The sequence below is a fragment of the Artemia franciscana genome, chromosome 14 (genome assembly GCF_032884065.1).
Source record: "Artemia franciscana chromosome 14, ASM3288406v1, whole genome shotgun sequence".
Taxonomy (NCBI): Eukaryota; Metazoa; Arthropoda; class Branchiopoda; order Anostraca; family Artemiidae; genus Artemia; species Artemia franciscana.
The window spans coordinates 29,839,979-29,854,051 of NC_088876.1; the positions used below are offsets into that span (position 1 = coordinate 29,839,979).

Below are 14,073 nucleotides of genomic sequence, written 5' to 3' on the forward strand. Positions count from 1 at the left end.
GTCTTAGAGCTCTTATTTTTAATCCCGACCGGATCTGATGACATTGGGGGGAGTTGGAGGGGGAAAACCTAAAGTCCCGGTTTCGCTACTTTAGGCACTTCCAGGTAAGCTAGGACGATGGAATTTGGCAAGCGTATCAGGGACCGGACCAGATTAAATTAGAAATAGTCGTTTTCCCGATTTGACCATCTGGGGGGGGGGGGAGAAGGGGCCGGTTAATTCGGAAAAATAGAAAAAATGAAGTATTTTTAACTTATGAGCGGGTGATTGGATCTTAATGAAATTTGATGTTTGGAATGATATTGTGTCTCAGAGCTCTTATTTTAAATCCCGACTGGGTCTGATGACATTGGGGGGAGTTGGAGGGGGGAAACCTAAAATCTTGGAAAACACTTAGAGTAGAGGGATCGGGATGAAACTTGATGGGAAAAATAAGCGCAAGTCCCAGATACATGATTGACATAATCGGAACTTATTTGCTCTCTTTGGGGTAGTTGGGAGGGGGGAGTAAGTCTTAAAAATTAGAAAAATGAGGTATTTTCAACTTACGAACGGGTGATCAGATCTCAATGAAATTTGATGTTTAGAAGGATATCGTGTCTTAGAGCTCTTATTTTAAATCCCGACCGGATCTGGTGATGGGGGCGGGGAGTTGGGAGGGGGAAACCTAAAACTTGGAAAACACTTAGAGTGGAGGGATCGGGATGAAACATGGTGGGAAAAATAAACACAAGTCCTAGATAGATGATTGACATAAACGGAACGGATCCGCTCTCTTTTGGGTAGTTGGGGGGGGGGGGGGGGTTAATTCTGAAAAATTAGAAAAAATGAGGTATTTTTAACTTACGAATGGGTGATTGGATCTCCATGAAATTTGATTTTTAGAAGGATATCGTGGCTCAAAGCTCTTATTTTAAATCCTGAACGGATCTGGTGACATTGGGGGAAGTTTGGGGTGGGGAGACCTAAAATGATGGGAAACCCTTAGATTGGAAGGATTGGGATGAAACTTGGTTGGAAAAATAAGCAAAAGTCTTGCATACGTAATTTACATAATTGGAACGGATCCGCTCAATTGCGGGGGGGGGAGGTAATTCTGAAAAATAAGAAAAATAACGTATTTTTAACTTACGAATGAGTGATCGGATCTTCATGAAACTTCATATTTAGAAGGACATCGTAACTCTGATATCTTATTTTAAATCTCAACCGGATCAAACGTAATTGGGGGGGGGGTCAGTTGGGGGGACCGGAAATCTTAGAAAATACTTAAAGCGGTGAGATCAGGATGAAACTGGATGGGAAGAATAGAAACCTGTCTAAGATACGTGACTGACATAACTGGACCGGATCTGCTCTCTTTGGTGGAATTGGGAGGGGGGAGGTAATTTTGAAAATTGAGGTATTTGTAACTTACGAAAGGGTGACCAGATCTTAATGAAATTTGATATTTAGAAGGATCTTGTGCTATAAAGTTTAACTTTAGGTTCTGACCTTCTCACAAGTGCCAAATGAGCTCTTGGCTCTTCCGACCTCGTCCAAATGAGCTCTTGGCTCTTCCGACCTCGTACCATATGAGCTCTCGGCTCTTCCGACCTCGTCACAAGTGCCATATGAGCTCTTAGCTCTTGTTTTTTATAGCTCATATAAAAGATATTGCTCATATCTACATTCTTTTTATAAATTACATCATCTGCAAGTTCCAAATGGCATTAAAATCGGAACTTTAAGTGCCATGTCTCAAGTGGAAAAGCTGGGGCTATTGAGCTAACAGAACTTATAAGAATTATGTGTAAAAGCTCATTTGAAAGCTATTGCTGTTATCTAAGTACTTTTTTTTACTATTCGTGAGTGCAATATAGCACTGAAAACAACACTTTGGTGCCACTTCTTAAGTGGAAAAGCTCTAAAAGTGCAAAACGGGTACTATTGTAATAGTAAATTTCTGAAGCACTAAGACTGTTCCGTCCTCACAATACAGAACTTTATTAGTCATTTCTTGATATATTGGTATTTTGTTATTGTTACTATTCCTATTTTGTAACCTATTTTGTTACTTCTATTTTGTTACTAAAGTATTTTTTTTATCACATTTTGGTATATGTCATTATGATTAACCTAACTTCAGTTCTTGGGAGAGGTCGCTATAATATACAAGTACCGTGCTTTGTTTTGTCTCTGTAACATGTAATTTTGCGACAAGTCTACAATTATAAATTCCATCAAAATGATTATATCTACGTAATTTTATTCATTAGTTACAGATCAAGTATTAATTACAAAAATTATAATATTTACTTGACTTTTTGTTAGAAAATTGTGTAAACTTTCTTATTAAATAGGAGGGCATTCCTATTTTGTTTTTGTTTTCAGTGCATTTTCAACGTATGATCCAGTACAAAAAAAAATGCTAAGCAATTTTCAAAAATATTATTTGTCCAATAGTAAAACCTCACCGGTAGAGGAAGCTATTCAAAAGGGGAGGGGATTTTTATACGTAAAATCCTACAGCAAGTAAAGAAATTTAGGTACTGCTGTATTATTCAGAGCCCACTCGAGAAGTTCGCTGAAGGTACGATCTACGATCAACGTATGATCTAAGATCATAGTCACCAAGACAAATAACATATGACAGAATGCGTTGGACTTGAATAATTTGGCCTATATGTTTGCATATTAGGGGGTGGAGTTAATGAAAGGTTAGGTTACTATACTCCCACACTCTCCTAATATGCAAATATATTTTTATATAAACTTATATGAACTAAAGTATTACATTTTCATCATATTTTGGTATATTTAAGTAGAATTAACCTATCTTCACTTCTCGAGTGTGTTCTGAATAATACAGGAGCACCGAAATTAATTATTAATTGGTTGTATTTTAACATTTTGGGGAGACTCTACGACTAGAGCCTGCGCAGCCTATAAGTATTTCCCTCACCCCTAGAATGATCAAATAACCTGTGAATCGGCTTAATTTGCCACCAATAGTCATGTTCCGTAGCCAACCATTAATACACAAAGAACGCAATAGCGTTTAGAAGCGCTACAAGTGGAAAGGGGGAAGGGATAAGCAGTAGCCGAATCCCATTTGTAGGAATTTTTATTCGTTATAAGGCTCTTTTATGTGAAGTTACTTTCTTATTAAGTTCAACTTCTCTAAATGTTTCTACCCTATTTTCTCCAATAACAATTCAAATTAAATCAGATTCCAATCATAACTCTTGACAAAAAAAAAACTATTAAAAAAAAGAGTTCCATCTAAACTACTTTGATGGCAAGATTGGTGTGGAATTTACTATTCATGCATAAATAAATTGCATAAGTATGTAAAGCTTTGAGCCCAAAAAATAACATGAAGTTATCAATAGTAAATTATAATTCTTCCAATTACCAATTTTCTTTAAAATATAATGTTCTATCACCTTGTGCTGGCGGAGCGAAGAGACTATGCGTTATAATTGGAGGATTTCCTGTTCAATCCCGTGCTGCACAAGGAAGTTCATTGACTGATGAAACTGATAAAAATAATTCAGATTTTTTTTTATGTTAGTTCTAATTTAAAAAAAAGGTTATAATGCCTAAAAGACTCGTGATCTTTTATAGTCTTTTTGGCTGTCTGAAAATATGACATTATGAAATATCAAAATTTATCTAACCCTCGGTACATATATAAAGCACTGCAAAGGGGGCTGTTTTTTAGATTTCAAATCATAAACAAAATTGAATAAAAGTATTTTATTATTTTGGCTTTAGTATTTTCTGGTTAGAAATGAAACAAATGAAACAAATGTGAATCCATTTCCTGATAAGGAATTATTGCAAGAATTACTGATAGGGAAAACATTCCGATTGTACATTCTGAAAAATAAAACCTCCTGAATCATCAAGGAAATACAAAAGGAAGCCATAATGAATTTTCCGAGGGGTTATCTACTCTTCCCAACTGGTGTGGAACCCCGAGCATTAGTTGTAACTGGCACGATTAGAACACTTCTGCCGTTTGTGCCTCTTTAGGAGATACGCAGCACAACTTACGTCATCTATTGCCACTTCCACGATGCGAGCCACATGATGAAAACGGTTCTTAAAAGTAATTTCACTCCATCATGAGCATTTACTTCAATGAACGTAAGTAATAAATATATAAGAATTGGCACTACGCATTTTCTCCCAGATGATAATCCCCCCCCCCCCCCGGAAGATTCCCATGCGGGAAATTCCCCACACTCCCTACATTCCAGATAATTTTGAATGTTAATGAAAAAGGAAATTGAAAGTTCGACTCAATTGGTTAAGTAACAACAAAAGATTGTGCCATAGTAGAGTTTGTCGAATTGACGAATTGTCGTTTTATGCACTTTCTTACATAAAACGACAATTTTGGCCCAAAGGGTGCTATAGAGCCACCGGGAGAAAATTCTGTGGTGATTAATTTATTTAAAATTATCAAACAGCTATCCATTGAGCTTTCCAGCCTAAAGCACTTGATCCAGTAAAGCACTTGATCATTAAGATACACGTAGTCCATGTCCATAAAAATTACAACTACTACTACTAACAACTCACCGCTGCAACAAGCCGCCTAAGGCCAACATAGCTACGAACGCTCCTCCTCCATCCCAATCTATTCAAAGCCTCCCTCTTTACATCCTCGCAGGAAGTTTCCATTTCCTTTAAATCTTTCTTTATGATAACCTCTCACCCCAGATGAGGACGACCTGCTTTCCATTTAGCCCTTGACCAATGGCCGAAAAGGACAATCTTCGGCAATATATCATCCTTCATCCACAGAACAAGCCCTAACCATCTCAACCTTTCTTCACTTTTCGTACACCCTACTGTCTGAAATACGGTCAGTCAGCCAGGTACCCAGAACAATCTGTAGGCAAATTTTTCAGCAAAACATCTAGTAAAACTTCATCCGCTTTTCGGAGCGCCCATGCTTCAGAGCCATATTTGGCAACTGTCACCACTGTACCTTCCAATATTCTAATCCTGGTTTGGAGACTTATCTTATTTTCTTCCAAACTTTTTTTTTAACTTGAAACAACACTTTGAGCCTTGGCAATTCTACTCTTGACATCTTCACTACTCCCATCATCTTTTCTAATAATACTACCAGGGTAAGCGAAGCTGCCCACCTGATCAATCGTTTCATTACCCAACGTCACCTTTTCATCTTCACTTATTTCTAGCCTTAGGGACTTAGTCTTCTTAACATTAATTTTCAAACAATTTCTAGCACCCTGAACTCATAAAACCTCTAGAAGTCAATTCATTTTGCTCACACTTTCATCTAGGATGCTTAAATCATCAGCCTAATCTAAGTCAAGGAGGGTTTTTCCTCCCCATTTGATTATGTGGTCTCCCATTGCCTTTCAAAATAAACCCCATTGCCTTTCAAAAGTAAATCAAAATAAACGGTAATAGACAATTATTCTAAGCTTCATTTAACTAGGTTTATTCATTTGAGGCCTGATAAAATTACGTACAGTTGCGCATAATTTTCCATTAGTCATTATGGAGGAGGGCTGGTGGATTTTTTTCGTTGGGGGGGGGGCGAGTGTACGTCCATTCTTAAAAACTCTGCTTTCATACCCAAATTTTCTATCTGACGGTGAACCTTTAGACATTTAAAGAAGAAGATTTTGGGGGAGGAGGATTACATTGGGAATTCAGATTCCTACCGACACAAAGATGAATAAGCGGAAAACCATCGTAAGTAACACAAGGACAATCCTCAGGTGGAGGGAAGAGGTGGCAAGTGCTACAAGGGGCTTTGTTTTCATTGAGATTTAAATGATAACATTTCTCATTTTCTTATTTACATACTTCATTTAATATATTCCCCAGGGGGTGCTGCCTCTCTACTAGTGCCCTTGGGGAACATCCCTACAAAAAAGGTTGATTTGAAGAATCCAGCTTGAAATCTGAGGAGATGATGACCCTTAACTAGATTTCGATGTTTGAGGCCGCCCTTCTCATATTTAATTGAAGGATTTCTTTTCTCAGGAACGATTATCAGTGTCGAAGCGTTTTTTCTTCGGTTCGATACGATCATCCCTGGGGTAGACAATAAAATGAATAACAAGCATTACACATTCATAACCTTTAAATGACGACGAAGACCACACTGCCTATATCACCATAAAAACAACAATTTGGGACTGTTTTGAGTTTTCAATTTTTGTTCTAAAGATGCAATTTATTGTAAGTTTCGGTTATTTATATAGGCTATGTTACCATGAATGTCTGAAGTCGGGTTAATGACAACATTTACTTTTTTTTCTGCTTGGATTCAATTAGCTTTGCGAGTCAGCGTTTTCAGTCTTATGCGAGCTATGATGGTAAAAGTTAAAGTTAGGTTAAGTTTGATGTGATTTTAATATCAAAAATGGATCAAAAACCTAAGCTAACCTAACCCAACCATACCCAGCCACACCAAGTCAATCTTAACCTAACCTGCTATCATCAAACCTTGCATTAAATGGAAAAAGGTGACTGGCAACGCTAACTAAATCCAAGGAGAAAATTGAAGTATCTTGGACATTCACCGGTGAAAGTCGACAATTGCGAACATTCACGGTAACATATAAGCCTGTATAATTTACTGAGGAGGGCTCTTGGATATAGAGCCAGTATATTCTTAAGGTTTAAACTATTTTACTGTTTTAGGTGAATTTTCTGTTGTTTTACTTGCTTTTGTTTTTATCCATGATCTTTCTTTGGCAAAAAGTACACAATTCCAAATGTTTATATATGAGAGCTTGAAACCTTTACAGAAGGGTTCGCTGATTGTTTTGTAGTTAGGGAAGGGGACCTAAGCATTTTAAGACACGAGGACACAAATTTGGTCACAAGAATATCTTGTAAACAGTGCCGTCAATTCATAGGGGATGGCAAAATGTAATTATCAAAAGTTAAAAGGGGGTAATCTTTTATATCAATTTTCAATGGAATGGAAATTCCGAAAAAGTAATAAAAGTATTTTTCAAAATATACTTGGAGAGAAAAATAACTAGCAGATATTGAAAGAACACTTTTCTACCTTCCCTTAGGGCCTGTTTCAGTAAGGCACAAATGACGCTCTGGCCTTTAGAAGGCTTAGGGGGAGTTGTCCTACTTCTGTTCGCAATGAATGTAGTTGGTTTTAAGTTCGACTTAATTATTCATTTTAATTTATGTTCCTTTTGGTTCTCATTTATCCATTGATAGAAACATATATTCCTTTGAATTTTGAATTATTATATGACTTTATTTCGGATCGCTTTCGGCTTTAATTTAGCTGGTTAGTTTTCTTGGATTTTTTTTTCTCTAGATTTGTTTGAACTTAAGTGAATTTATGTAGCCAGATCCCAATCATTAAAAAGTGAAGGGGGGGGGAGAAGGAGGATTCTAAAAATTTGAAACTGTCATTTTTAGTCTGTAAATTTATCTAATGGATTCGCCCTACCAAATATTTTATATTACTTGATACTCTTTATTTTATAGAAAAATTTATCCTAGCCTAAAATGACTATACAAATCCCTATCAATTCTCCCCCATGAAATATTCCACCCTTAAAAATTAAAACACCCAAAATCTAGGGAAGACGTTAATCTAAAAATAACACTAAAATAGTAGTGTATAAAAGTGCATACCAGGACAAGACAGAACCATATAGGAATTTTTTCCCTTTTTAATATATTGCACCTCTATGCCCTCATATTTTTGACTTTAGTTTTAGCTCTAAGTACTATCTAAAAACGAAGGGATGGGCTATGTACAAAATACTGTTCGTTTGTTCCAGTTATAAACAAGAAATTGAGATTACGAAAAACCCTATTTTCACAAACCTATTTTTCTGAAACGCCTTAAAAAGGCCAAGGTCCATATCTTTCTAAAATACTTCCTACTTAACTGAATTCGTTTTATGAATAAAACCACCCTATCAATTACTAAAAATACCTTAGCTAATAATTTAATATAAATGAAAGTAAAAAAGATGCTTACCAGGGTTTATTTGCCTTGTCAGTAAATTAAGTAAGTTGTCCCTTGTAAGAATAGTACTTTCTTCCCAACTCAACGACGCCTTATTTGAGCTTTTTTTAGGATCCGGTATTTTGAATGAATATCCATTAATTTGTTTTTTGATTGTCTCATTTGGTTTTATTTCCTTTTCTAAGGTTGGAATCGTATCTAGAAGGCTTCTTTTATCCTGTTTCTGATAACTGATATTCAATACATTGTGGCTTTGACTTATTTGCCGACGGAGGATATTAGACGGCCTCCACTTAGGAAAAAAGTTTTCAACCGATCTCTTTTTTTCTAATTTAGGTGTTCCAATACTATTAGTTAAAGATAGGTTTGAGGGGAACAACAATTTTGTTCTTCTCTCCTGCTCTGCTAACCTTGCACTGATAGATCTGATATCCTCTGACGTGTTGATATCGTTGTATTCTGGCTCTGGATATACTTCAGCGATCACAGTTAGGCTAGAAAACCTTTTTCTTTCCATCACAGAAGAGAAACGGTTCTTATTTAACTGTTTGACATTTGAGACTGAATTTACAGATAAGAGACACACACGTAAGATATATTTCTTGACTGAGAGATTAAAATGATCAATTCAGTAGTGGTTTATCTCTATGAAAATTGCAAAACTAATATAGATTAGTTGCAAATATATATTTGCAAAACTAATATTGTGGGGCTGCCCATTCTTTTCTATCTGGCGTACATGTCAGAGCGCCACTTTTTCGTCACACAGGTAATAGTCTGCACCACGGATAGTAGACTTCTGTCATGTCTGGTGGGGCCGCATAGTTTCATGATTTTGAAACATAGATGGCCTCTCGGTACTTTGATATATCCCCGCATGGGCACGAAGTTCATTGTTTTTAAGCAGACATTTTCCTTATTTTGGGCCCTATTTTAGTTTACAAAGTTTGATTTCAATGAATGTTTGCTGGAATCTTTTCAAGCCTTTTGTGAGGGTGCAAACAGGGCTTGATGAACTGGGTTCGGGATCCGATCGGAATTTCTTTTGCAGGGCCCTTTCTATGCATTAAATACTTCCGTAAAATTCAAATTCAATATACATATATATATATATATATATATATATATATATATATATATATATATATATATATATATATATATATATATATATATATATATATATAAAATTATATATACAAAATTATATATATATACATATATACATATATATATATATATATATATATATATATATATATATATATATATATATATATATATATATATATATATATATATATATATATATATATATATATATATATATAGTACCGAAGGAACAGTGGCTTCGCCGCTGGTCCCAGGAACGGCTATGCTACAGGTTTACAGGCTATATATTAATTCTAATTGTCACTTGTCTTTTATCCGAAGCTGTTCCCCTAGCGAAGCAGCAGGTTGATTTACATCATCTTCAACTTCTCGCATTTTAATGTAACCTTTGGCATAGTTATTTGCATCTCGCAATGTTTCTTCTAAAAGATCCAAAATATTTTGAGAGATCCCATAGTTTAAAACATGCGCAAGGCACTTTCAAGGTCTAAGAGCTTCTTCCGGGTCTAAAAAGTACCTTTTGCCGTATGAAGGTGGTTCAAAATTACATTCAGGGGTCTGTGATGAATGTGGCGTAAGACATGTTTCGTGATATGCTACGTCGAAGATAAAAAATTATGACTATTGATGGTTCGAATCGCTTAACTTGAGTGAAGCTAAAGCAAAGTATGAGTTCAAGTTTTATAACTTTAGAGAGCAAGTGACGTCCTATAAAAAGGCCAAACCAATTCATATGGAAATTGTGGAGGTGGCAATGCAATTCGACCAAGCAATCAGCAATGTCCAAATGAATCACCTTTTTTGGCCACTTTTCTGCAGGAAAATAAAGAACACCTGAGTAAATACATACAATGTTGAGAGGTTACAGTGACTTGAAATTAACACTTGCGTCCTTTGCGGCATCTTTTGTTTGTACTGGGTTTTGTGCCATAGTTTGTTAGAGTCGAAGATTGCGATAGCGTTGTTATTCTAAGGTAGTATTTTTTTTTTCGTTTTCACTTTTATTTTGGATTCGTTCTGATTCTCGCTTTCACTTGTCTTCTAGCAGCACAATTCCTTTTTTTTCACTTTCATTTTTGACACTTTTTGACTCTCCCTATCACTGATCATCTAACCACTTATTTCTCCGCTCTTTACTTTCATTTTTTGGTTTGTTTTGATCCTCTTTGCCGCAAGTCTTGCAACGGTATTTTTTTTCTTTCTTCACTGATATTTGGCAGGCGTATCAGGGACCGGACAAGATTAAATTAAAAATAGTCGTTTTCCCGATTTGGCCATCTGGGGGGGAGTGGGGGGGCCGTTAATTCGGAAAAAATAGAAAAATTGAAGTATTTTTAACTTACGAACGGTTGATCGGATAATGGAATTTTATGTTTGGAAGGATATCGTATTTTAGAGCTGTTACTTTAAATCCCAACCGGATCTGGTGACATTGGGGGGGGGGAGTTGGGAGGGGGAAACCTAAAATCTTGGAAACACTTAGAGTGGAGGGATCAGGATGAAACTTGGTGGGAAAAATAAGCACAAGTCCTAGAAACATGATTGACATAACCGGAATGGATCCGTTCTCTTTGGGGTAGTTGGGGTGAAGGGGTTAATTCTGAAAAATTAGGAAAATGAGGTATTTTTAGCTTACGAATGGGTGATCGGATCTCAATGAAATTTGATACTTCGAAGGATATCGTGTCTCAGAGCTCTCATTTTAAATCCCAACCGGATCTGATGACATTGGGGGGGAGTTGGGAGGGGGAAACCTAAAATAATGAAAAACAATTAGAGTAGGGGGATCGGGATGAAAATTGGTGGGAAAAATAAGCACAAGTCCTAGATGCATGATTGACATAACCAGAATGGACCCGCTCTCTTTGGGATACTTGGGGTGGGGGGTTAATTCTGAAAAATTAGAAAAAATGAGATATTTTTAACTTACGAACGGGTGATCGGATCTCAATGAAATTTGATCTTTTGAAGGATATCGTGTCTCAAAGCTCTTATTTTAAATCCCAACTGGATCTGGTGACATTGGGGGGAGTTTGGGGTGGGGGAACCTATAATCATGGAAAACGCTTAGATTAGAGGGATCGGGATGAAACTTGGTGGGAAAAATAAGCAGAAGTCTTATATACGTGATTTACATAATTGGAACGGATCCGCTCTATTGGGGGGGGGGGTTTAATTCTGAAAAATTTGAAAAATGACGTATTTTTAACTTACGAAGGAGTGATCGGATCTTCGTGAAACTTCATATTTAGAAGGACCTCGTAACTCAGATCTCTTATTTTAAATCTCAACCGGATCCAGCGTCATTGGGGGGGCAGTTGGGGGGACCGGAAATCTTAGAAAATACTTAAAGCAGAGAGATCAGGATTAAACTGGATGGGAAGAATAAAAACCTGTCTAAGATACGTGACTGACATAACCAGACCAGATCTGCTCTCTTTGGTGGAGTTGGGGGGGGGGTAATTTTGAAGATTGAGGTATTTGTAACTTACGAAAGGATGACCAGATGCTAATAAAATTTGATATTTAGAAGAATCGTGTGCTTTAAAGCTCTAATTTTAAATTCCGGCCAGATCCTGTTACACTGGGGGGAGTTGGAGGGGGAAACCGGAATTCTTGGAAAACGTGAAAATTGGGGAATATTTATGTTACGAATAGGTGATCGGATCTTAATGAAATTTGATATTTAGAAGGAATTCATGTCTCAGAGCTCTTATTTCAAATCCCGATTAGTTCTTTTGACATTTGGGGGAGTTGGAGGGGGAAATTTTGGAAAACACTTGGAGTGGAGGAATTGGGATGAAGCTTGATGGATAGAATAAGCAAATGTTCTTGGCGCGTGATTGACGTAGCCGTACTGGATTCTCTCTCTTTGGGGGAGTTGGGGGGAGGGGTTCAGTGATTTGGCGAGTTTGGTACTTCTGGACGTGCTAGGACGATGAAAATTGGTAGGCGTGTCAGGGAGCTGCACAAATTGACTTGATAAAGTCGTTTTCCCAGATTCGACCATGTGGGGGGCTAAAGGGAGAGGGAAAATTAGAAAAAATTAGGTATTTATAGCTTACGAGTGGGTGATCGATCGGATCTTAATGAATTTTGATATTTAGAAGGACATCGTGACTCGGAGCTCTTATTTTAAATTCTGACCGGCATTAGGCCACTGATTTTCCTTTTAAATCAATCTATTTATTCTTAGAATTTTGTTAGAGCTCATACCATATGAGCTCTTGGCTCTTCTTGCCTCGTCACAAGTTCCATATGAGCTCTTAGCTCTTGTTTTTCTTCATCTTCGTTTATCGTTACTTTAAATATATTTTTTATTGGAAAATATTTTTCAAAAAGTATTATATTTTTCAGATCGTCCTCTTGATCTTGTCACATTTGACGGTCCAGTTTGTTCATTCTGAGGAATTGTTAATATACGTTTCTGTACATGCGTCGAAGGTTTTAAAAACGATAGAACCACTTCTGAGGTGGAAATGACGTATTTGTGTTGTTGAAATTTGCTCATAAATATGACGCTGTTCATAGGAATTTTTTCCAAAATGAAGGCTCTTATCGTGTTTTCTCAAACTTGTGACCTGACTAGATCGTTTTTCAGGCCAGAATATCCTAAGATCCCAATTTTCCCCCAAAACATAGAGCCAAATGGAGAAAAATTTAACATGCATACATGCATGAATAAATCAATGACAATTATTTCTTGTTAAAAAAAACTAAAAAACATGTATTGAATATAAATCTACATTGCCGATTATGAATAAATGAATTTACATATTTCCAAGTTTCCGTTCTGTAAATTTTTCTAGAAATGTTTGAAAATATAATTTCCTTGCATCTTCATTTTCAGTCGGTATAACTGCTGAACTGTTTAATCTATTCCAGATTCATTGTTGATATCAGATATTCTTTTCATTAGTGTTCAAACAGTTCGTGGTAACGAACTGTAGTAAGGAGCGACCCGACTCAATAGTAACCAAAACTCTAAAAAATGGAACTTTGATACCAATAGGTACATAAAAAGAATCGCATTTTAATGCTGATTTTAAATATATAAGTTTCATCAAGTATAGTCTTACCCATCAAAAGTTATGAGCCTGAGAAAATTTGCGTTATTTTAGAAAATAGGGGGAAACACCCCCTAAAAGTCATATAACAAAAATCACACCATCAGATTCAACTTATCAGAGAACCCTACTATAGAAGTTTCAAGCTCCTATCTACAAAAATGTGGAATTTTGTATTTTTTTGCCAGAAGGCAGATCAAGGATGCGTGTTTATTTGTTTTTGTTTTGGTTTTTTTCCCAGGGGTGATCGTATCGACCCAGTTGTCCTAGAATGTTGCGAGAGGGCTCATTCTAACGGAAATGATAAGTTCTAGTGCCCTTTTTAAGTGACCAAAAAAATTCGAGGGCACCTAGGCCCCCTCCCACGCTAATTATTTTTCCAAAGTCAACGGATAAAAATTCTGAGATAGCCATTTTATTCAGCGTAGTCGAAAAACCTTATAACTATGTCTTTGGGGACGACTTACTCCCCCACAGTCCTCGTGGTAGGGGCTAAAAGTTACAAACTTTGACCAGTGCTTACATATAGTAATGGTTATTGGGAAGTGTACAGGCGTTTTCAGGAGAATTTTTCGGTTGGGGGGAGGGTTTTAGAAGAGGGGGATATGCTGGGGGAACTTTCCACCGAGGAATTTGTCATGGTGGAAGAAAATTCCATGTAAGGAGCGCAGGATTTACTAGCATTATTTAAAAAAAAAGAAAAATAAATATGAAAAAGTTTTTTTCAGCTGGAAGTAAGGAGTAGCGTTAAAACTTAAAATGAACAGAAATTATTACCCATATGAGGGGCTCACCTCCTCCTAATACCTCTCTCTTTACGCTAAAGTGTTTTTAGTAATTTCAACAATTTATTCTACGGCTTTCGTGATTCAGGGGTCATTCTTAATGAATTGGGACGAAATTTAA

General features: G+C 36.5%; 1 protein-coding gene across 2 annotated transcripts in view; it reads right to left on the reverse strand.

The window, feature by feature from the left end:
• The window catches only part of LOC136035553 (1-phosphatidylinositol 4,5-bisphosphate phosphodiesterase delta-4-like), an 84,443-nt gene that overhangs the window by 62,923 nt on the left and 7,447 nt on the right, over positions 1–14,073 (reverse strand). Inside the window, exon 1 of one of the 2 annotated variants that reach the window (XM_065717414.1) lies at positions 8,000–8,560. The exons of the other annotated variant lie outside the window; for it this stretch is intronic. Coding sequence (XP_065573486.1) covers positions 8,000–8,504 — 505 coding nt within the window. The 5' untranslated portion in view covers positions 8,505–8,560. Of the gene's footprint in view, positions 1–7,999; positions 8,561–14,073 lie in introns of those variants that run through there. 2 annotated transcript variants of the gene reach the window in all.